At 41.6% G+C, this 21,219-nt stretch overlaps 3 protein-coding genes across 6 annotated transcripts; all 3 read left to right on the forward strand.

Moving 5' to 3' along the window:
- Window positions 1-913: 913 nt before the first annotated feature.
- atp5po (ATP synthase peripheral stalk subunit OSCP) lies at window positions 914-4,484 on the forward strand. Its single transcript, XM_034690544.1, has 7 exons — window positions 914-1,032; window positions 1,314-1,364; window positions 1,463-1,573; window positions 2,513-2,642; window positions 3,714-3,826; window positions 3,970-4,056; window positions 4,221-4,484. The coding sequence occupies exons 1-7, from the start codon at window positions 1,006-1,008 to the stop codon at window positions 4,329-4,331; spliced, it is 630 nt and encodes a 209-aa protein (XP_034546435.1). The 5' UTR covers window positions 914-1,005; the 3' UTR covers window positions 4,332-4,484.
- Window positions 4,485-4,739: 255 nt separating this feature from the next.
- si:ch1073-44g3.1 (UPF0461 protein C5orf24 homolog) lies at window positions 4,740-6,752 on the forward strand. The gene is made up of 2 exons (XM_034690543.1): window positions 4,740-5,010; window positions 5,284-6,752. The coding sequence occupies exon 2, from the start codon at window positions 5,287-5,289 to the stop codon at window positions 5,953-5,955; it is 669 nt and encodes a 222-aa protein (XP_034546434.1). The 5' UTR covers window positions 4,740-5,010; window positions 5,284-5,286; the 3' UTR covers window positions 5,956-6,752.
- Window positions 6,753-6,962: 210 nt separating this feature from the next.
- nsd1a (nuclear receptor binding SET domain protein 1a) lies at window positions 6,963-21,126 on the forward strand. 4 transcript variants are annotated; one of them, XM_034689896.1, is made up of 23 exons: window positions 6,963-7,120; window positions 7,958-8,153; window positions 8,736-9,601; window positions 10,040-10,181; window positions 10,320-10,492; window positions 10,579-12,406; window positions 12,591-12,706; window positions 14,129-14,360; window positions 14,458-14,621; window positions 14,722-14,952; window positions 15,055-15,147; window positions 15,263-15,386; window positions 15,500-15,700; window positions 16,860-17,039; window positions 17,284-17,440; window positions 17,538-17,743; window positions 17,857-17,969; window positions 18,063-18,332; window positions 18,415-18,531; window positions 18,651-18,792; window positions 18,874-18,980; window positions 19,077-19,275; window positions 19,821-21,126. In XM_034689896.1, the coding sequence occupies exons 3-23, from the start codon at window positions 8,753-8,755 to the stop codon at window positions 20,603-20,605; spliced, it is 6,429 nt and encodes a 2,142-aa protein (XP_034545787.1). In that variant the 5' UTR covers window positions 6,963-7,120; window positions 7,958-8,153; window positions 8,736-8,752; the 3' UTR covers window positions 20,606-21,126. The 4 variants fall into 4 exon arrangements, with proteins under 4 accessions (XP_034545787.1, XP_034545788.1, XP_034545785.1 ...); XM_034689895.1 differs by lacking the exon at window positions 6,963-7,120 and adding an exon at window positions 7,417-7,720; XM_034689897.1 differs by lacking the exon at window positions 7,958-8,153.
- The last annotated feature ends 93 nt before the right edge of the window (window positions 21,127-21,219 follow it).

A 21,219-nucleotide genomic window follows, 5' to 3' on the forward strand; every position in this document is an offset into this window, starting at 1 on the left:
CCAGGATAAGTATTATTGTTATTGACATTTTATTCTTGTTTGTTCAGAGTTATTTTTAAAATAACTCTTTATTTTAAAATTTTAAAAGATATGTAAAATATTATTAAGTTTATGAATATTTAGATTGGTGGTGGAGCTGACTGCAATATTGACTCTCTACCCCTCTAGAAATCAAAACTCGAAACCCATCTGTTCCAATAAGCATTCTCTGTTTAATTTCCACTGCTTCATTTTTACTTGGTTTTACTTTGCTTGTTGTTTTTATTTATTTTATTGTGTTATTTTATTTATTGTGTTTTAGTCCCTCTATAAAGTAGCCTTGAGTGTTAAGAAAGGCAATTTTAAATAAAATGTGTTATTATTATTATTATCATTATTATTATTAATAATCAGAATCAGAATCAGAATCAGCTTTATTCGCCAAGTATGCTTGAACACACAGGGAATTTGACTTTAGTAAACTGTGCTCTCTTTGTACAAGGCATAAGAATAGGAATAAGAATAAGAACTACAATCAAAAATAAAATAAAAATATAATAACAATAACCTTAGCTATAAATACAAAGAAACAACAAATAGGCTTGACTAATATGTACAGGCTAAAATAATATGATAAAGTGCAGTGGTGAGTTGCAGAGGTAGTTTTACATTATAAAATAGTAGTTAAATAGTACAAAAAACAGAAATATGGAATTCTGCTTTGAGAATTGTTGCATTATGTATCTACATGTCTACATGTATATTTACAGAGAGTATTTATCTGACAGGTATATAATAATACAAGTGGCACCAGCTAAAATCTTGCCTAGGGCACCGAAATGCTTAGGGACGACTCTGAGTTAGAGGATACAACCATACAACCCCTGCGTGCCATTCAGAACCATTGACTGTGTAGTAAGGTCAGAATGCGCCAGGCTGAAACACTCCATTACCCACAACCAGTCGCCTTCCTCTCAAATGCACATGCGCAGTCGTTTATTCTACTCTGGACAGCTGTAGGAGAAAATGGCAGCACTCATGCTAGGACAGCAGGTAAGACATTCAATGATTTTTGTTTTTTAAGTCATTGTATTATATTGTTAACCAGTTTTTTTATATATTATAAAGAAGTCTTAAGTTTTGTATTCTCTCTGGAGACTAAGGGGTAATATAAAATGCCCAACATAATCACACGAGGCATTGCACTTGAATGACTGCTAACGTTAGCCCATAAGCTAACTCTCGAACACAGCGTACCAAACATACATCAGATTAAGTTCTGTTTTGTCTTCTGTTTTGTTTGTGCTGAGATCATGCATTTTCTGTTTCTGTAGATTCGTCAGCTCAGCACGTCTGTGGTCAGACCTGCATCGAAACTGGTGAAGGTAAAAGACGTTCCTGCACGAAGCTGTATAGTGTAATGTTGCAGTGACTGAAATAATGTGTTCCAGCAGTTTGGTTAATCTCTGTTTATCGCATTTAGCCCCCCATCCAGGTGTATGGAGTGGAGGGCCGCTATGCCACTGCTCTGTTCTCAGCGGCCAGCAAGCAGAGCAAACTGGACCAAGTGGAGCAGGAGCTGGGGAAAGTCTCTGTAAGTCAATATAAGAACACGGAAATACGTTTGAGATACAAGAAGTTCACAGACTAGTGTGATCCTCAACATTTAACCCGGGTTGATTATTAAATGATAACAAACATTTTAGTTTATTAATTTCTGTTCATTTCTAACTAATAAAATGTTTATCAAACGGGCTCTTCGTCTGAATAATGAACCTTCAAGATAATGTGTATGGGGCAAAGTAGTGTTTCAGGTTATGTATGACTATTTATAGATGTATTTAGTGTTACTATAGTTAAGAATTGTTGTGGTAAAGCATGTAAGAATTATAATTAGATTTGGTTGTTTAACATACTATTATAGTTTCTTTTTTGATGAGAAGACACTTTAATATAGGTTTGTGTGTGGCACAGACAGTGGGAGGAGTCAGGGGAATCTAGACTGGTTTGGAGTCGCACAGTTTTTTACTGTGTCTGTTAGAATTTTGTTTATTATCATGTAATCTTATTTATTATTTAAAAGGATTGTGCATATTAATTAACACTTCTGTAAATATGCCAGAGTTAGCCAAAAGGCTAGTTTACATCTGTAGTCCCTTGCCAGATGTTAAAAAGGCTCCCTAAAAAGATCAAGATTAAACAAAGATAAAATAGAGTAAAATAAAATCAAAATAAGAAGGTAGAGGAGAAACCAAAACACAAACAAAAAAAGAGAAGAAAAGAGGTACAAATCCTGCATCATCTGCTAAATTTTTGGGTTTGTGACACTGACGGAACATGAAAAAAAAGTTGTTTTCAGTTTTTACAACATTTACACAGCCAGGACTTCCAGCTACCAATGCAGTTTTGTCTGCTACATAATGGTTCAATCTAATAGTGTTGATCAATGTAAGCCCAGTCTTACTACTTTTATTCTGTTTTATATCTACTGTATAATCAGATACCTTTTATCCTCTTTATTTTTCTTTCTTAGACCCTGATCAAGGATCCCAAGCTTTCAAGCATTGTAATGAATCCCCATGTTAAGCGCAACATCAAGCAGAAGACCTTCGGAGATGCCCTTACAAAGGCTAAGGTTTCAACCATCACCATCAACCTCATCAGTGAGTGATAACTGACGAGGCCCTTAGTGGCCCCCATGGTCGTAGCTTTGCATAACATAACTCGTAGCTCATTAAGCTCTATGAATGTAACATTGTGACATTTCATCAGAGATTGGAAATACATTTGAGCCTGCTTGGTTTGGTTGGTTCAGGTAACTGGCAGTAGAATAAGCACATTTATCTTCTAAGCATTTCACTTAAATGTGACTTATAAAATGATCATAAACCATCAACAGTCTACAGTAGTTACACTTGAGGGTTGTCCAAGCAAAGAAGTGATTTGCATGCTTTCTAAGACAGCTTATACAAACCAAAAGCCATTATTTTACTGTTTTGTTTCTCGGGGCTACTGTCATGTGCTGTGGAATCATAGATACTCAATACGTGAAGCTTAGTCCCCTATACTCACAGATATATTTCTTTTGGTACAAACTGAAAGATTAAACCAATGTGGGTTTGCACAATACTCTGCTGGTATCTTTCTTTATGGACACAGGGAACAAGAAGAGAAGTTAAGTATTTTCTGTAGTATGATTTAGAACATTGTATTTATGATAATAATCTTTTACAGTACATGTTTAATGTCTTCCTTTGGTTTCTGTGACCTCTGGAGGACCTTTGGAGGTCACAGGGAGTGAAGGACTGTTAGAGCAATGATTTAAATAGTATCATGCTAGTTAGTTTGCACTAAAGAAAATCTCTGCAGCATATGTTTTTAGTACAAAAGTTATGAAACTTGCAAGATTTTGATTAAGAATTAGGAGTAAATTACAAACGTTAATAACTGACTTTTAAACTCCACAACACATTTCCAATAGCAGCATTACTGCTGCACAATAGAGCTGTAAGGATGTTAACTGGGGTTTAAATTCATATTTATGTTTCTACATTTGACAGTTAACTGTTAAATGTTTGCAGGAGGAATAGTTGGCTGAAATAAGAAACTACACATATTTAACTGCTGAGATTTCCAATCTCCATTAAGTTTCCAAATTCCAGGCCATCATTTTGAACTGTACAAAGAATTAAGTGGGACATCTTTCTGCAACTTATCCTTCTTTTGTTTGACAGATGTTCTGGCTGATAATGGTCGTCTCCCCTTAACTGGAGATGTCATCACTGCTTTTAGTAAAATGATGAGTGCACACCGTGGAGAGGTCATCTGCTCCGTCACCACAGCTCAGGTATGAAATTGTTGACCATGTTCAATCACCTGCGTTCAATAAACATGATGGTATTATTGATCAGTCACGTACAAGTTACAAATGGTATTATTTTACTGTACGTTCATGTTTAATCAACCAACATATGTACTTGTGCATTTTAGCCTTTGGATGCAGCCAGTCTTTCTGATCTGAAAGTGGCTCTCAACGGCTTTCTTCAGAAGGGTGAAACTATCAAGCTGGAAACAAAGGTACAGTGTTAATGCATGTCCCCAGAGACATTACAATGGGAAAAAAAGGGGATTTTTGTTGTTTTGACTGTCTTAACTGGAAGTATGACTGATTTTACAAAACAAAAATAATGAGATTATTTTCTCTCATCTGTCATTTTAACCATTCCACCCCCCACCACCAGTCGGATCCTTCAATCCTGGGTGGCATGATTGTCAGTATCGGAGACAAGTATGTGGACATGTCCACCAAAACAAAGATTCAGAAGCTGACCAAGCTCATCAAGGAAACTTAAGTCCTGTGGACTTAAATTTGCAAAAGATTGGAGACGTCCATCGGGGGAAATGCTCATAAATGTATATTGCTACCTGCTCTAGCACTGCAGTTGCTCCAGTGTCTGTGCTTTAGTTCATATGGATGTTAATAAAAATAAAGAACAAAAATTGAGGATTGCCTTGTGTTGTCTTTTGTAACTGTTTTTTGTACAAAGTCTTAGCAATGATCAGTGATGATGAAGAGGACAATTAAGTATGTAGACAAAGCAATTTAAAATGTACAGTGTCATGTGATGAAGTGTCTCAAAAAGGCTGCCACTTTAGAACTTTTTCAACAACACTTAAATACATTGTTCAATAGTTATAACTGATTTAATATGGAATTCATTTGGCAGAATACCTAAGGGAACGTTGTGCTGCCTGGATGCCTTGTGCGCATGCGCAGTTTGCGCATCCTGTTTTATTAATTTTTTTTTCTTGGTGAAAATGGCTGCCTCTCTCATCTAAACCTCTGCCTAAAGGATAAAATGAGAATGATCTAGGCTGCAGAAATAACGGTCCCGCTACGAGACAACAGTGATGGACGCCAGGGCGTAGCTTGTGCATCGCCTTCTCAAACATGTTGAGGCTGTATGAGGAAAGAAAATGTATGCGATTCGAAATTAACCCTTTCCAGTTCAACATCCACTATTAAATAAGGTACGAACAATTCATTTTACGTTCTTAAAATAGCTGAGCAATTTCAGAATAAACATTTATATCTGTGCAAGCCATTGTAGTGTTTTGCAGAAGGTGTAGTTTACTACGCTTTGTCTTGACATTACGTCTGTTTTGTGTTGTAACGCTTAAAGGCCTGCATGCTCCACCAAAAGTGAGCATTTCGAAGTGCTTCGTTTGCTTTGTGTTTGTCCGGGTACACGTGTGCGTGGTATGCATCCCATCTAATTATTGTATTTCTCTGCACTCCTACAGAAAATGATGCATCAAGTGACCAGCAGCAACAGCGATTATTGTATGAGCGCGCTGGCAGAGGACTGTCATCCAGCCAGCCACTTCGATTTATGTAGCACACAATCAAACAAATTCTACCCCTCTGCCACGACCCCTGGTCTGCAGCTGTCCCTTGCAGGGTTAGCACCTTTACCACAGGGCATGCACAAAGCCATGGCATGTCAAATACAGGAGAACCAGGCTGACTTCCAGTCTCAGATGGTGAGGATTAGGGGCAGTGAGGCTGCAGGACCCGATGGCTCCAAGAAGAAGAAGGGTATGGTTAAGTCTGGGCGGAGAGGGAGGCCATCAGGGACCACAAAGTCAGCTGGTTACCGCACAAGTACTGGACGTCCACTTGGGACAACTAGAGCAGCTGGGTTCAAAACGAGCCCAGGGAGGCCCCTTGGTACCACCAAAGCAGCAGGATATAAGGTCAGCCCTGGCAGGCCCCCTGGCAGCATCAAGAGTCTAGCTCGGCTCAGAAAGCTGGAGTTTGACTGTGACAACACCAAGAAACTTGACTTTAGCACATGCAGTGTCCCCAAGAAAATGGACTTCACCAGCTGTGATGTTCCACATTTTCCGTACACCTTGGTGGAGAAAAGACCACTCTGTGAGCCAGCTGGCAAAGTTGATGAAGCCAATGAATAACTGGAAGAACATTTGGGTGCATGAACAAAAGGATGTTGAAGAAAAACATTTCTCTCAAACATAGGAGATGGTAACTTTGTGTCTTTATGAAATAGCTCTGACTGAATTCCTGATGTACAGTGTTTGACATGGTCTCCATCATCATAACAAATGACTGAATTAGCAGTATGTTATCCCAGCTTGGTAGAAATGCATGCAAATGTATTATTGACACTAATCAGTAAAGGTTAAAAAAGTATTGAGCAGATTCAAATCTCACTTAAGAGTTGGCTTCCCTCATTTTCTTTGTTTGAACTTTGACTTGCCCTCTCACTCTGCTTTCATACTTTTTCGGACCATTTTTTCTATACCTATAAAAGTGGCATTTTATTCAAAACAGCCGACCAATTCAGCTTTTTATCAAGCATTAAAGATATGTGGATGTGTAATCGTCTTATCTATGTTGTCCTGTTCACACTGTTTTCCTTTGTGATTTTTATCCTGCATCATGCTTAAAATGGAAACACTGACACATTTTTATTGGCAGAACACAATTATATCAGTTTAAGCACAATATGTGTTACTTTGCACTTTGTGATTACAATTTTGTTCATGTTTTGTAATATTAGCCTGTATTTTGTTTCCAAACTCACTTGATAAGCACTTCCAGATGTACATGTATGTTGTTGTGCCGTCCACTAGAAAAAAAAGTGACTTAAAAAAAGCAGAAAAAAAGTTTGTGAAATATGTTATAAATGCTAATGTGTTGTATGTGAAACCAAAATAAAAGTCTTTTCCACTTAACTATTTCCAACAAATGGAGGGCATGATATTCTTTCTGTGAACACGGGGGGGCGCCTATCCCTTGACAATAATAATAATCACTATGTCATATTACCTCCATGTACCCCTTGTTAAGTGAAATTATGCGGCACAATTTCAAAATCTCACTTTAAGGACTTAATTTAAATCAGTACGATGTGCAGGACTGGTCAGAAAATACCATATATAGGCCATGTTTTGACGTTTTCGCCAAACAGCTGATCTATCATTGTGTGTGTGTAAGTTATTTGTCGAATGTATCTGGTGTTTCTACCAAATCATTCACGAAGAGGATAGTGGGATGAACCCCCACGAGATCTGGGCCAAAAAATCTGATATAATGTATAAAAACCCAAACAGGGAGGTAAGTTCCTGTCAGGTCGGTATGTCACTGACTGCTCTTTGTTTCATGTTGAAGAACTGGCCCACGGCAGCGAGCCTATTGTGCTCTTTGAATATGCGTGTTTGTGTATTTGGTTTGAAAACGCGCGCAGTAAAACCTCATAAGTGACATGGGAACGAACTGTAGAAGGATTAACCTACTGTGGTTTCAACCGAAAAATAACCCCTTTCTGGCGCGTTAAGGGCCACCTTCCTTTGCTTCTTTTCTTAGGCGGCCTGTTTCCTCATGTTAAGAGCTCTCTGCGGAGAGGCAACATGGCGCACGGTGTCTGGTTTAATCGGAGAGGCCGTATGCGCACTGCAATCGTTCTGCTGTCGATCTCACTGAAACGCCGGCCTGCAGTAGTCAGTCATACAGAATCTGTTTGGGGAAAAGGCGTAGAAATGGGTCTGAATTTTGAAACAGGTCATACATTCGTTTGTGATTGCTATTTCATGAAGCTTTTATTTAAAGCCAGCGACTGCCAGAAACTTCACCTGGACGTGCATGCTTTCGCGCATGCAAATACATGTGTGCGTGCGTGCCTATAAGTGTGCGCGCGTGCATATGAGTGTTAGCAGGGTGAGTGTCACGGCCCTCTGCAGACGGGGGGTTGGGTAGCAGTGCCGATTGGTTGCTGCTCACCAACACAGTCAGTCTGGGCTTGTTTTAACATAACCGGGGGCACTTCGACAGCAGGCAAAAAGCATGTAGTAAATAAGCCGCTGTGGATATAGGGGACCGGCGATGGCACACTGAATTTCGCCACTGTATGATGTTGCAGCGTACCGGAGGTTTACTTGTTATTTTGTATCTAAGGTGACAATTTTTTAGGGGGCCGCAGCTGATGAGGCGATGAAGTGCAGAGAATGAGAGCTGTGCCTGGGCCTACTACTAGTGCCTCTGCAGCTGGGATTGTGCAGATCCGCTCTGAGAAAAAACCGAGAAAAAAACTCGCTTTGTGCCACATTTTCACACAGCCGCTGTTGGTTTCACGGTGACCGACCTCCAAATGGTGAGTTTTTCGTCTTTCTCCACGTGTTGTGAACTTAAAGGCGATCAGCCCTTTTTTGTGAGTTAATAGTAGCTTCCTCTGTGTGGCTGTAGCTTGTTTGTGTGAGCCACTCAATGTGTCTGTGATGGCTCAGTGTCACCACCTCTACTACAGCCTCAGCGCTCCTCCATTGACTGTACGAATCAGCGATCGTCATGACCCTGTACCACAAAACAAAGCGGTGTGATTTTCTGATACTATGTGAATGAAGTGTGTTAGAGAAGCGGCCCAGCGGTTGTGTTCCGTGTCCTGTCCGACCGGCCTCTAGTATGGAGGCCATGCAATGTCGGCTTATTTGTGTGTCTGTGTGTGTGTGTGTGTGTGTATGTAAGCGCACAGTCCACGGCTGGTAGGTTATACTCCTCCAGGTTTCTGTCGGACTCGGTGTGATTGCTGCTCTATTTCCGCAATATTTTCAAGTGTGTCTGCATGTTTTGTTGTTTATTAAAGTGTAGTAGCTTAGATATGATCCACTGATAGCACTGAGTGGGAAACTTAAAGGGCTCTCCTTGTCTAACCCACCTCTTTTGTGTTTTTCGACAGGATACAGCCGTGACAACATGAATCAGTCGTACAGACCGGCTGTTAGGGTAGGTTCAGTGTTTGGCTCAGGCCAGCCTGAGCTAAGGCCCCACAACGGTCTTGGGAGCACTTCCTTCGGAAACCAGTGTGGCATCGTGAGGCGAGGGTCAGACCAGCCCTTAGCTTTACAACCCCCGTCCTCCAGCCTCAAACAGCCAGCTGTACATGGATACAACCAGCTGGACCGAACCCACTGCTACAGCCCGCTGAGAAGGCTGCAGGATCTGAACAATGTGGTCAGCAGGTCCAATTCAGCGAGGGACCTCCATCCCAACAACCACTTCCACTGTGCAAGCCCCATCAGTGATGATGATGAGTTTGAGGCACCGCCAGTCCAGCTGCCTCTCTCTCCAGGAGATGACGACATGGAGTCTTTGGAGGCGCTTCAGGACGTGAGCAGAAATGGCTTCTCCTCTCACAGTCCTGACAGCTTTGATCGCTGTTCTCCCATCCCCAATGGCTACCTGCATTTTGGGTCCACGCTGTTTGACAGCAGTGACATTAAGGATGAGGATGAGGAGGGGGAGCACAGTAGCAGCGATGAGCTGACACCTTTTCACCACTCCCCAAAGTCGAGTCAGGACCGAACTGTTTCTGATTGCAGAACTACATGCAACTCAGGGGGGGATAAAAGAACGTACAAACCTACTGTGTTCAATCTGATGTCCAAAACTATATCTGAACTCAACCCTACACTAAGCCCCAGTGCACTGCCCGGCATCACTATGAAAGATGGGTGGAGTCTGGGTGAGGGATCAGACAGTGATGGGGAAGGTACTTCACTGGTTGACCCTGGGCTTATTTCACCAGCCAGCACCAACTCTAATGTGAGTCTAAAACACCTAAGACACTAACCATACCAAGGCAATGTTTGTTTATTTTGTTTAAACATAGATATCACTTTAATGCACACGGACACTGTTTATTTTTCTTGGTGATTATTTAATGATGCCAGGAGCAGTTACATGTGTCCAGCTGTTATCCTGTGTCAATACCACCCTAACATAATTCTTTTGATATTTTCTACGGTTATTTTCACCACAATATTGAGTCAAAGTGTTAAATCTGAACAACAAAATGAACACAACATGTTAAGATTCAGATGCAATGTAAATAATGCATTATGGTTTCTTTTCTCATTACTGCTATGACTTAAAGCTTCATGTCAGTCATACAAGGACTTTATTTTGCTACTGACTACATGATATACTACAGTTCCTCAATTTCCTACATTGGTATTAAAGTATTCCCTATGTCCTGTTTAGTCCAACAGCCCAAAGAAAAAGCTTCTTCCTGCTGTGAAATACTTAGAGGGGGACCTGGTGTGGGCTAAATTCAACAGACGGCCCTGGTGGCCCTGCCATATTGCATGTGACCAGGAGCAGGGGACCTACACTAAGATGAAAGGTGAGTTTTCATTGGATTTGTTTTCAGATTGTGTCAGACAACTTCACAGCTACTTGACATTTTGACGCTGATCAAAGGAATGCAGTTTCACTGTGTGTGTAGGGTTATTAATAAGTCCACTTTTGATTTTGTTTTCAGTTCCCAGTCCTCGTCCTTGTCGGATGTATTTTCTGGAGACGGTAGGGGAGGTTTCAGAAAGGGCCTGGGTCCCAGGGACTGCCGTTCTTCCTTTTGAAGGAGGCCATCAGTTTGAAGAGCTTCCTGTGCTCAGACGGAGAGGAAAGCAGAAAGAGAAAGACTACAAATATTCGGTAATAATTTTTTTAAAAGCTCATGACAGATTTTTTAGAATCCTATTGTGAATTGTCTAAATGTTCCTTTTTTCTATTCCTGGCAGATACCCAAAAGTTTACTGACAGCGTGGAAAGTTAGTGTGGCAGAAGCTGAGTATCTACTCCCAAACCGACAAAGGAATAATAAAAGTGCTCCTTCAATGTCTGTCAATGGAGAGGAGCGGGTGCCCAGCCCAGTCCCTACTGAAAAGCCACAAGAGTCTCCTTCTGTCTCTGTGGATCCAAATCAAACTCCATTACTCATGAAGTGCCCCAACAAAAATGAGCTTCATCTCATCAAAAACTCTGTCACAACTGAATCCAACAAGAGCAAAGCCTGTAAGAAGAAAAAGAAATGTTTATCAGACATATTTGGCCATATAGTTGGAGGATCAAAAGAGGGCTCTACCATTACAAACATTACTGATCAGTTTCATACGACAGCTCGGGCACTGAAAGAAGAGCCAAAGGACTCACCGTATGCAGACCTGGATTCAGTTCCCATGCTGCATCGTCCTAAACGAACAGCTTTGTCTCCAACACAGGATGTAGACAGAGTGGTCCTTCCAAAACAGGGTTCAACAAAAGCTAAAACAAAGTTGACTGAAAAAGCAAACAGCATCACTGAGTCGTGTGATTCCTCTTGTATTTTAACAAATAAAAAAACATGTAAAGATACAAACTCTAAACAGAGTTTTGGCAGCTCTAATGAATTGTCGAACAGTTCAAATAAAAAGCACTCTATGACTCTTCTCGCCAGCAGTCGTCTGATCACGAGGGCTCTGAGAGCAGAGGAAGAGACGGATACTAAAGATGCACTGGCAATGAGCCAAAACTCAACAGATGCCCACACTGATGATTGTCCTGATAATGCACCTACTAATACACCCATCAAATCTGAAATGTCTCCTCACCGGGAGTCCCCTGGCAATGCATCATGTTCCTCAAACTCCAGCCCTCCAAGGCGGCGTGCAAGGAAGCCCGATAAGAAGCGTATTCACAACGGCTCATTGTTAAAGTCTAAGAATTTAGGCTCAAGTTTACCCTGTGTGTCCCCTGTCAAGATTAAGGTAGAAAACTCAGATCCACCTTCTGCTTCTCCACCCTCTTCTCTGTCTCCGATGGAGGCTTTCCAGGATCCCAAGGAAGTAAAGTTTAAATCTCTGGTGAAGGAGGACAGCATTGACTCTGAGTCATTTCAACCTGACACCAATTATAAATTCAGTACTTTCCTCATGCTTCTAAAAGACATGCATGATACCAGAGAAAAAGAAGGTAAACCCCTCATTCTCCCACCATCCCCAGTCTTGATCAGAGAGGAACCTCTGGTCATCCCTACAGGAGGAGACTCACTGAAGGGCTCTCAGGATGGTTGTACTCCAAGGATCAAAACTGAGAGCCGGCAGTCCAAACCAACAGCACCCCAAAACAAAGCTGTGAAGACCAAGAGTAGGACTAAAGCTATCATGACAGCTGACACCTACCACTTTGAAGACTTTCCTATGCACTCAAAGACTGGGGCTTCGGACAAGCAGCGTAGAAAACAGAAACTTCCTGCCAAACTTAAACTCGGTATACTGGACCTTTCTACGGACCTGGCTGATTTAGCTTATGGCAGGGAGTTTGTTGGTGGCCACTCTGACTTAGCTGATCCTGGGTCTGCCGTGCCCTTGGACAGCTACCTCCAGAAGAACTCAAGACCCGTAGTGGCTCCAAAGAAACGCTGGCAGCTGCGGGATGAGGCTGCTGAGTATCAGGGTCAAGGTTTGACTAAGGCTTCAACTGAGATTAATGGCTCTTACCCTGTGAGGGAATCACCAGATTTCGATCGAGGGGTTGAGAGGAAGGCAGAAAATCGCTCCCACTTCTCAAAGACGAGCAGCACGGCGGCGGGTAAGACAACAACTGATGTGTTAAGTTTGTCCACTGAGATGCTAAAATGTGTGTAATTGCTGTCCCTGTGTGTTTTTATTACAATGTGTTATCTGAAAGTATGTACACTATTATACCTCACTTTAGATATGAATCATTCTGTAACTATATTTTTTTGTTTTTGTTTTTTCTGTTGGACATTCAGAGAAAAAACGCCTCCGGAAGCCAACGAAAAGGCTCCTTGAGTCAACTGAGGACTATGAACAAATATTTACTGCAAAAAAGAAATCAATGAAGCACACCTCAGAATCTTCTAGATTGGTAAGTTTTCATTTTGCTTTTACTTTTCCTTACAATGCAAGAGAAAGTACACCGCATCAGCTGGATACTGAGGATTCTTGAATAGTCTGTGAAAATCACCAGATGTTTGTAAACTTGCAGTATTTTTTATTTAATACAAAGACTTACTGTAGCCATAAACTGTGCAGCTTGCAATGTGAAATTAACTCCTTCTACTTCTATTTATACTATGATACATTCAGACTATCTGTTTTGTACAATGCAGTAAGCTGTAAGTATAACGGCAATGTTATTATGTAGAAAAAAAATAGAATTTGAGAATTACAAGAATTTGCAAAATCAAGAGACTACAGTCAACTATGTACAAGAATAAAATTGTTAATATGTGATGAAAAAAAACAGATTTTTAGTCGATGGCTAGTCTGTATGTTATTTTGAAGAGGAAGATCAGAAGAGCAGCCAACCGTCTGTGCTGAAAGGAGACGGCTGGAACTTCTTGTGAAGAATGACAGGCTCTAGGCAGCCTGTGCATGCTTCTGCAATCACTGTTTGTCCTCAGCTGTTGAGCGTAACTTCACATAAAGGTCCACATTCCACATTTTTGTGCAGGCAGCTGGCACCTCCACGTTTTTTTATATGTAGATTATCCATAGCATGAAGTTACGCCGTAAGATTACAAATGAGTTCTAATAAATGTACCTCTTATTCTCTTAAGATTACAGCTCAATCGTTATAAATTCACCTCTTCTCCCCATAAATGTACAACTTTTTCCTCCTGCTATCTTATTTTTGTATAATTAACCTTTTTATTCTTATTAAGTTTGACAGTTTTATCTGACAAATGTATTCTGGTAAAATTATGACTCTATTCTGACAATGTTACGACTTCATTCCTGAAACCTCACTTTTTGCATCCTTAATGCAGGCATCCTAATGTCATCCTCATAATTTAGGAACATAAGGCAACCTAAAACTCAACCTCTGTACATAAATAACTATGCCTTATCTAAGTAATGGTTGTATCTCTCCAGCACTTATGTTGTGCTTGCTTCATTATTATTGCATCGTAATGAACTTTCTAACCCAGGAAGATTTGAACTCTTCTTGTAACACGTTACTCTATTTTATTACATCTTATCATCCAATAAGTTGTGTATTCAATTCCGAACGTGTTTGTTTTGTTTCTTTTTTAAGATAATTATTTTGCCTGTTCATGCCGTTATTGAAAGATAATACAGTAGGCAGAATCAGAACCAAGAAAGAGAGAGTGGATGATGACATGTTGACATTGCGGCATATGTGAGTCAAACCTTTGGCCCCCCGTTTCATGGATACTTGTCTCTATGCATAGGGTCCACAATTAACCACTGAGATATACTGTTGCCATGGAAGAACAAGTTTTACTGTACTGTGACGTTGCTTCATTTGCATCTTTGTTCACAGAATATCCCAGGGATAGCCACACTCCATGATGTCAGCGCCACAGCAGGAATAAATACCTCAGCCTCAACCTCATCCCCGTCTTCTGCTGAGCCCGCCGAGGCTCCATCAGAGCCGGAACAGAGCCCATCTCATGATGGGCTTGCTCCCGTAGCATCCTCAGCTTCTCCAGCCGCAACACAACCCTTGCTTGTCACTGAGGCAGCAGAAGAAAGTGATCTACCTCCTGAATCTGGTAAATATATGTTTTCAGATTGGACATTAGGTAAAATCCAACATCAACTATCTTGCTGAGCACAAGGTGTATAATGGGATTATTATTTTGTCTTCAGACACAGGGTCAGTTCCACAAGAAAGAAAAAGGCCCAGGAAGCTGTCGCACAGGGTGCTGGAGTGTACCATAGAGGAAGTATCTGTCAGTCCTACAAAGAGGAAGGAGCCAAAGCGAAACAGTGCAGTTACTGCAGAGGTGAAGGTGTCAGTCAAGAAAACTCAGGTATTACAAAAGCACAATCAATATATTTGTCTGTAATCAAACAGTGTGATGTGAAAACATATTCAACAATTTAAACAAATTGATATCTCACTTTGGATAGGTTGGATTTTCAAAGAAAGTGAAACCAGTACCCAGCACATCCTCATCCCCCACTGCTGCTGCTGCTGCCTGCCAGAACTCGGAAGTCAAAGATCGCCCTGGGGTCCTCACTCCAAACAGACCTCCTAGCCCCCGAGGATTGAAGACTCCCAAGCAGGAGGTGGAGATGGAGGCCTGTAGCACTGATGAGAAACAAAATGCACACACTGGAACACTAACACCAAAAACTGAGGTGTGCATGTTGTATCAATCAACTGAAGAGTGATGCTCTTTGAGAGGGATGATCATCTGTAACATGTTTCTTTAGTTAACTTATCTTTCTGTTTGTCTGTAGGTGCTATCTGTTAGTGTGAATGACAGCTTCTCTTCCCAAGTGGATGTGAAAGGGAAAATAGGTGCTACAAGCTTGAAGGAGAATGTCTGTCAGGTGAGATAATAAATCATCTTCTTTAGCTTAGTGTGCTTCTTTTGAGCCGTCTTTAATTTATATCATGTAGATTATCAGGATTTCTGTCATTGAGGATGTGTGTGTGTTTGTGCAGGTGTGTGAAAGGGCAGGAGACCTGCTGCTGTGTGAGGGACACTGCTACGGAGCCTTTCACCCGCAGTGTATCGGCCTATCAGCTGCTCCAAAGGGAAAATTCTTCTGTCCTGAATGCAACACTGGTAGGTGCACTGTGTGTCCCATCATTGACTGGTTATAAATATGGTTGAGGCATTTCCACTTTCATCCCCTTGTACAAAAGTGAAGCCAAAATTCTCCTCTCTGTTGCTTACAGGTGCACACTCATGCTTTGTGTGTAAGGAGTCTGGTAATGAGGTTAAGCGCTGCATCATACCACTGTGCGGGAAGTTCTATCATGCTGACTGTATACTGGCGTACTCGGCTACGCAGCCTCATAACAAAGGCTTCCGCTGCCCCCTGCACGTGTGTCTGTCCTGCCACATCACAAACCCTCTCAATGCCTGCAGCTCCAAAGGTAAGCTCCAGTTTTATTTGTATTTAAGTTTAAAACACATGATTTTTTATCTATGACATGTTGGAAATGGTCTGCAAAGATTTGAAGGTATGTTATTTTGCAGCATCGTTCAAGATTTAACTTCTAGTTACAGAGTAAAGTCAGAGGGATATTTACTACAGTGCTTATGAACAAACACACAAAGACGTAATCACGCCCTAACAACAATTTTGGACAAACCTTTAAAAAGGGGACTCACAAGGGGCCAATACGATTTTGCTAAGCCCCATCAGCATCCTTTAATGTTGTCTGTCCTGCAAAATGGATCTAAACTGAACTTCACACACTATTTAAGATAAGATAAGATATTCCTTTATTCGTCCCACAACAGGGGAAATTTACAGTGTTACAGCAGCAGCAGATAGTGCAAACAACAAAACATATAGAACAGTAATTATTAAAGTTATTAGCAATTAAAAAGTAAATTAGCATTTTCTAAGAAAAGTATGTACAAACAAAATAAGTTAATGTATAATATATTTACAAAACCAGTGATTCCGTAAGAAATGTGCGCAGAAGTGACATAAGTGAATCAAAAAACAACGTACAGAAGTAAGAATGTGGGCAGAAACAAATAAATATTTTTTACCATCTCAGTTAGTGTTCCTTTTATTCGAATCTAACATTACTTATTTTAACATCACCTGTTAGCTACACATTGAGTGCTTCAAAAGTCATGATAAATATGCTTCTAGTTCTCTGAACAGACATATCAGGGTTTATTCTGGTGATTGAATATGTTTTATAGTGGTAAATGTGTGGAGCATCGAGCTGTGTGGATGAATGCAGAGTTATATTTACCTATACCTACAACCTAAAGAAGTGGCTGTAGGTGATAACTGTGGCTTTACCTGCCTTTTTTTGTTGCATTCAACATCCTTTAAACATCATCTGATACTTCATTGTATACAGTGTGTGTTGCAGCAGCTAGACCTGGCCAAGAAACATTGCTGAATTGGATTTTTATTCAATTTGCTTGTAACCATGGAAGCACTATCTAAATATTTTGTTCTTGGGCCTTCATGTGATTTAAAAGTCTGTTTTTGTTTGTGTTATTGTTTGTGTTGTGGGTTTTCGTCACAAAACCTTGAGCTCTCTCTCCTCTGTATTTTGATCGTAGGTCGGTTGGCTCGATGTGTTCGCTGCCCCGTCGCCTATCATGCAAACGATAACTGCATGGCAGCAGGCAGCTTGGTGCTAGCCAATAACAACTTCCTCTGTCCAAACCACTTCACGCCACGGAAAGGCTGCAAGAACCACGAACACATCAACGTCAGCTGGTGCTTTGTCTGCTCTGAAGGTACGTCTGCGTATGAATATTATTTTAACCTGCATTTTTTTTGCTAGTTTGTTCATGTAAAAATGAACATGCATTTAGATGTGAAACAGTTCAGTAACTTGGTGGGTCTTTAAAATACACGCTTTTCAAAGTGTGTCTGTGTTTTTAAATGCTGATGAAAATGAAGTCAATAAAATGTAAACTAACACACAGTAAGTGTATTCAAAGCCAATCCATATGTTCTCTCTGTTGCTGTGGTTTGAAGGGGGCAGTCTACTGTGCTGTGAATCCTGTCCTGCTGCTTTCCATCAGGAGTGTTTGAACATTGAGATGCCTCAGGGCAGCTGGTTCTGCAATGACTGCAAAGCAGTAAAAAGGCCTCATATTAAGGACATACTTTGGGTCAAATGGGGACGTTACAGGTAAGGCTACAGCTTTACCTTCCCTGTACTCACAGACTTTCTGGGCAACATCAAAACTCTCCTAAGTGTATGTCTGACTTCTGATCTGAATCATCAGGTGGTGGCCCGCCGAAGTCTGTCTGGCCAAAGACATCCCAAATAACATCTTGAGGATGAAACACGACGTGGGCGAGTTTCCAGTGAATTTTTTTGGCTCCAAAGATTTTGTGTGGACGTACCAGGCCAGAGTGTTCCCCTACATGGAGGGTGACACGCACAACATAGAGAAGATGGGGAAGGGTGCTGATGCAGTGTACAAAAAGGGTATGAATGTCTCATAACTGTATTTATTACGAAGAACATATTCCTGCTTTTGAAATGAAGAAATAAAGTTTCATTTTGAGATTGCATTTATGTTTGTGTTTAAATTGTTTCAGCCCTGACAGAAGCAGCCGAGCGGTTCAAAGAGCTTCAGGCAGAAAAAGAGATGAGGCAGCTTCAGGAGAACAGAAAGAACGACAAGAAACCTCCTCCATACAAACACATTAAGGTATGCATACTTTGTGTTTTTGTACCCTGACTGAAGAGCTGTCAGCTGAGTTGTATGGTAAAACAAAATCACACCCTTGTCTCTGTCTCTCAGGTGAACCGGCTGATAGGAAAGGTGCAGGTCATAACTGCTGACCTATCTGAGATCCCACGCTGTAACTGTAAAGCATCCGACGAGAACCCATGTAGCATCGACTCTGAGTGCATAAACCGCATGCTGATGTACGAGTGCCACCCTCAGGTGTGCTCGGCAGGGGAGCGCTGTCAGAACCAGGCCTTCACGAAGCGACAGTACACCCTTGTGGAGACTTTCAGGACGCTGTCATGTGGCTGGGGTTTACGTGCTGTGTCAGATATAAAGAAGGTATTTTGAAAGGCATCAGATAACTACACTTATGTGTGACTTTACTATTCACTTAAATATGTTATCATTGTTCCTTTCTCAGGGAGCCTTTGTGAGTGAATATGTTGGAGAGGTGATCGATGAAGAAGAATGTCGAGCTCGGATCAAACACGCCCAGGAGAACGACATCTGTAACTTCTACATGCTCACACTGGACAAGGTGACTGAGCCTCAAGACCACAAACACAGACTCGGTGGATGATACAGCTGATCAGCACACTGGATTTACTATATGGGCCACATGCTTGGTGCAAACTAGTTTGTGTTTTGTTATTCCAGGACCGGATCATTGATGCCGGGCCCAAGGGGAACCTGGCTCGCTTCATGAACCACAGCTGTCAGCCAAACTGTGAGACTCAGAAGTGGACTGTGAACGGGGACACCAGGGTGGGGCTTTTTGCTCTACAAGACATCCCAAAAGGTTTGAATCTACTGCTTAAGTCTTATTTTGATATTTTGTACATCTGAACGTTGCAAGTATCTAATACAACTTGTGCTGTAGATGTGGAGCTGAAGTTCAACTACAACCTGGAGTGTCTCGGAAATGGCAAAACTGCCTGTAAATGTGGAGCACCGAACTGCAGCGGTTTCCTGGGTGTACGGCCAAAAGTAAGCACTTACACTGGAGTAGTTGCAGTGCTGAGCAACAACAAGTTCACCTCTCAAAAGATCCCCTAACCGTCCTTGTATGTTTTCTTTGTTCAGAACCAGCCATCAGCTGAGAAACAGAAGGAAGGGAGGAGAAGAGTTTCCATGAAGAAGAAGACAAAGCAGGAAGTGACAAAGGAGAGGGAGGATGAGTGCTTCAGCTGTGGAGACGGAGGCCAGATAGTTTCCTGTAAGAAGCCGGGCTGTCCCAAGGTCTATCACGCTGACTGTCTCAACCTGGCCAAGAGGCCTGCAGGCAAGTAAAGGAGGGGGGTGTTGGTGATTATGCAGAGATGACTTTGAGTACCTATTATCCAGGCTAGCTTGTTTGTAAAGTTTTTTTGAAAACAAATGATGATACTTTGCTTTAGATAAAGGTTTAGCATTTGGGTGCTAATTGCAATTTTAAGGGCTTTTCTGTTTAGCCAACTTATATTTGGGTAAGAGATGGAGAGTATCTCGGTCATGACATAATCTTAAACAGGATTGGACTTAAATACTTTAACTACAATCAGACACCAGAACACCCAAACCAAATGTTGTCCCTGGCCCAAGATGCTAAACTCATATTCATAAACTGTTGTTGTTTTTTTGGGGGGAGGGGTTTTAGTAGTTACAGACCAAATCTATTTGTTGTTCCATGTTGTTTGAATTTCGTACAAAATCCCGGTATGGTATTCTGGGATTTGAATCATCTTATTATCCCCACATTTGAAGGAAAACAATATTAACTTACTATTCTCACCCCAAAAAGATATAAACATTTTCTAAATTCACTGACGATGTTGATTGTGTCTGCAGGGCGGTGGGAGTGTCCATGGCACCAGTGTGACATTTGTGGAAAAGAGGCAGCGTCATTCTGTGAGATGTGTCCCAGCTCATACTGTAAAGAGCATCGAGAAGGAACGCTCTTCATCTCCAAACTTGACGGCAAGCTGTCCTGCAGCGAGCATGACCCCTGTGGGCCTGACCCACTAGAGCCGGGGGAGATCCGTGAATATGTTCCCGACATGACCTCCATGAGGCCCAGGACTGAAGCTACGCCTGTCTCTCTCTCATTGGTCTCCAGCTCCAGAAGAGATGGTTCTTCCCCAATCACCTCGTCTGATGGTCAGGCTGCTGCCCCCAAGTCGGGTCCTCCTCCTCGTCTTTACATCAACACAAAGACTTCTACCTCCAGCTTCATCCCCTCAAAGAGGAGTCTGCTCGGAGACAGGTCTGAGGACGAAGAGTTCTCCACTCACATGTCCCCTAAAGACGAACGAGAGGAAGGCGAGGTTGAAGAGGGAGAGGTGTGTGGGTTGGAGGTTGAAGATGATGAGGATGATGAGGATGATGATGATGATGAAGAGGAGGAGGATGATGAAGACGATGAAGAAGCAGAGGAGGAAGAGGATGAAGTGGAGATTGTGGAGGATGAGGACGAGCAGCTGTATGACGGCGACCAGTTGGAGGAACATGATGAGGACGAAGGAGGGGATGTGTATGACACTTGGGCTGATTATGTGGATGAAGACGGTGATGATGGAGAGGTGGAGGGGGATGACTCAGAGGAGTGGGGGAGAGTGGAGGATGATGACAAGTGACTCACACCTTCATAACCTAAAAAAAACAAACTCTCAAATGAGTAAAAGAGAGTGATAGACTGAAAGAGTTTGATATTTTGGTACCTACTTGAATGCATCACTGCCTTCACTTTGGTACTTTGTTGCCTTCTCGTCCCCAGACCGCTGGACTCTTTGTGGGGAGGTGTACTGGTGCTAGGGCTCGAGGACTGTCTCAGTCCCCTCTTTATACTTCTGTTTATATGTTAATTTGTGTCTGGTGCTGTTATGTTCTTCTGTTTGTTCTCTCTACATTGTTTACATTTTTGGTCTTTTTTAATGTTTGGAATATAAGGAAAAGGTGAGAAGCTCCACCTGACCAAACTGTCACTGTAACACCATTTTACATTGTTACTGTCTTAACTTTTCTAACAACAAGAGTGATCAATAGTGTTCTCACTGGTCTGTGTTACAGTTAAGCACAACATTACATGCTGTGTGCTTTTTGAGGAATGCAAAAATAAAACCCACTGGAGTCATCAAGACTTACTCACTAAAGAAAACAGCTGCTTCTTTCTTTTCATTCATCCCCTTTTCTCCACACAGGAAAGTCGGCACTCAGAGGAGTTACATAATAATAATGAGTTACATTAAAT

The sequence above is a fragment of the Notolabrus celidotus genome, chromosome 8 (assembly GCF_009762535.1).
Source record: "Notolabrus celidotus isolate fNotCel1 chromosome 8, fNotCel1.pri, whole genome shotgun sequence".
Classification (NCBI taxonomy): domain Eukaryota; kingdom Metazoa; phylum Chordata; class Actinopteri; order Labriformes; family Labridae; genus Notolabrus; species Notolabrus celidotus.